The following is a 3,033-nucleotide window of genomic DNA, read 5'->3' on the forward strand; positions in this document are numbered from 1 at the left end:
TCGGGCCGTATTTTATCCCAAAATTCCAAACTTTGACGCAAATTCATTTTCTTTGACTTGCTTCCCCTTTCACCTTCACGAATTTACTCATCACTTATTGAATAGTATAATCCTTATAATCTCCAAATAATCTTTTACTTGGACTGATGTCAATTACCTTACGGCAAATTCAACGTACAATACTACAGGATGCAACATCGTCGTAACTTAATACTGTGAAGCGTAACATCACCGTAATGTAATACTGCAAGACATAACATCGTCGTAATATAATATTGCAGGACGTAACATCATTGTAATATTGCAGAGTGTAACACCTCATGTGTTGGATGAACAGGATCTTCGGACTCTTAATCAGAGATTTTGAATTTAAGTACTGAAAATTGAAAATTTCCTGATATGAAGCATTTCCCCTTTAATCTTGTTAGGATCAAGCACTCACCGTCATGCCAAAAAGCAAGGGCAATAATTTATTTCTTAACCAAGCCCACCAAGCAAGCTCATGTTCGATCATGTCTCCGACCCGCGCCACCCATTCCCCTCGTGGGCCTTGCCATAGGCAGGATACTGGTGTTATCCAATAATCCCTCCCAACACTTGCCTTATGCAGCATGTTGCTCTTGGGAATCAAACTCATGATCTTGGCTTTGATACCACTTCTTAGAATCAAACACTCAGCATCATGCCAAAAGTTGTAGCTGATAGCAAGACACAACTTTATTGATTAACCAATCCCACTAAATAAGCGTCATGTTCGACCATAACTCTGACCCGGCCACCAACCCCCTTGTGGGCCTTGTTATAGGCAAGACGTTGGCGTTATCCAATATTTAATGATTTTTACGCAATACGAATCTAAATTAATCGAGTCTGAATACCAAATTATACACTCGATGATTACATAAAATAAAAGACTATAAATTCTCAGACTCTTTGGTATTATACATAATGAATACTTCCAGCTCTAACTGCGACAGAAATCTGTTACCCATTATCAGATAAAGGAAGTTGTAGAAAAGCTACTAAAAGACACAGGATATTATTACTTATTTTTATTATATAAGAAAGAATCTACTGGTTACAGATCTACAGAGATTCTTCAAATATTTTAAATTTACATTAAACGGATGGACAAATACAACAAACAGTGTTAAACTTAGAGAAAAGTTTTCCAGCACTTATTACAAATCGCCAGTGAGCAGTCGCACACAACTTTTGGAAAACACAGTGATAGTAATACACTAATCAGAGAACTTTTTTTGGAGTTGTTTAATCACTTTCTTATCAAGCTGAAAAGCTTTGGCAAGAACATCATCGAGAATAGGCGGATCCGAAGCAAAGATTGAATTAAGAATCATGACAAATCCAGGATTTTGACTGTTGAAAGAAGCGAGTACTGTAGCCTTTTTGTTTCCCACGTTATACTGGAAATGTATAAGCCCCTGTGGGATCACAAACACGTCGCCAGGATTCAAAATTTTCGAGAAGAGACGACTCTTAAAGATGTTTGGAGAATCAGGGAGAAGAAATCCAGCATAAATAGTTCCTTCCAATATAGTTATGAGCTCAGTAGCTCGTTGGTGTGTGTGTAGTGGAATAAGGCCACGTGGCTCAATGTCAGCACGAATGAAAGAAATACCAAGAGTGTTGAGTCCAGGCATTGTGTTTACATCCACAACAGTTACAGAATAACCAAACTTAGCCCGAACTATATTTCCACTTACGTTAAGTCCTGAAGCAAAGAAATCATCTGTTGTGGCTAGCTTTGGGTCTTTGCAAATCTTTCCATTCACGAAAACTGCACAAGTTAATGCAATGAAGCTAGAAAATTATTCATAGTTTATGAGCTAAACAGTAATTATATATAAAGTGCTTAAAAGGGAAAAGGAAACAAAAAACAACAACAACAAGGTCCATGAGGCTTGAAAAGGATGTGTACATATATATATATGTGGGTGTCCCCTCACCCTTACACGTGGTCCGCCTCTGAGCACATGCTTCTTTAGTTTAGTGAAGTGCACAATTTTTGGATAAGTACCAAACATATATGAATTTACTACTACTATATAGAATCAATTTGCAATGAGAATAACTTGTTTCAGCATGCAATTTATAATAATGTCAATATTAGTCCAACTTCTCAAATTTGAAATTTCGAGGAACCGACTGATTCTCATTTGGGATAATTATGCGCGTCATTATTTGAAGCACATATTTCTTTGAAGTGCATGGCTTCACCTATGAAGCGACGAAGCGATACATGCTTTTATCAACACTATAATATAACATACAATATTGTATAAAATAGGAAAAAGAAGAAATTCGGTAAAAAAGCTTTCCTGACTATAGAAGGATATGATTTACCAGAAGCGTTAGTGTCTTTAACTCCAACACATATGTCTTGTAGAGGATTGAGATCATAGGCATAAGCTAATTGGGAAGAAAAAAAAGCAGCAATGGCTACTAAAGTTGTTATTAACCAGCTCATGCTCATTGTTATAGCAAAGTCTACTTTCATTAAATTTGGAAACAATTGTTTGTTTGGTAAGGAGTTAGCGTGTTATACTTTTTTTTCTTTTACGAAACAACCAGCTGAGGAGTCTATAACTTATAGTTCGATCTGGTCAATTGTTAACATCTTGTTTCCGTCTTAGTCATTTATAATATTTTTGCTTCCATTTGTTAAAAAGGAAAGTCAAGGTAATTTCTCATATTAAAATACAAGCAGGTTCAAGTTGATCAAGAAGTAACTGTTAATCCAGAACCTTGTGATCTGTTTTATCTCTAATCAACAGTCAACAGTCAATTTCACAACTCTCAGCACATGGTGAATGTACATGTTCATTCAGAAGTTAAAGTTATATACACATGCGGCGAGCGATGTCGCGTGACACCGCTTTGTCGTAATTTTTATTAAATATGTATATATGGATAGTATACGAAATAAAAATATTGGTATAAATATAAAAAAATGACACCACTTTTCATTATAATGATTTTTCATTCATTTATTTTTTCAAATTTTTATACTGC

General features: G+C 35.5%; 1 protein-coding gene across 1 annotated transcript; it reads right to left on the bottom strand.

The window, feature by feature from the left end:
* Positions 1 to 1,040: 1,040 nt before the first annotated feature.
* Positions 1,041 to 2,566, bottom strand: LOC107765504 (germin-like protein subfamily 1 member 17). Its single transcript, XM_016584164.2, has 2 exons — positions 2,365 to 2,566; positions 1,041 to 1,798 (listed from the first exon to the last, which is right to left on the bottom strand). Exons 1-2 carry the CDS (start codon positions 2,516 to 2,518, stop codon positions 1,242 to 1,244), a joined length of 711 nt encoding a protein of 236 aa, XP_016439650.1. The 5' UTR covers positions 2,519 to 2,566; the 3' UTR covers positions 1,041 to 1,241.
* Positions 2,567 to 3,033: the final 467 nt, after the last annotated feature.

This window comes from Nicotiana tabacum, chromosome 7 (genome assembly GCF_000715075.1).
Source record: "Nicotiana tabacum cultivar K326 chromosome 7, ASM71507v2, whole genome shotgun sequence".
NCBI classification, from domain to species: domain Eukaryota; kingdom Viridiplantae; phylum Streptophyta; class Magnoliopsida; order Solanales; family Solanaceae; genus Nicotiana; species Nicotiana tabacum.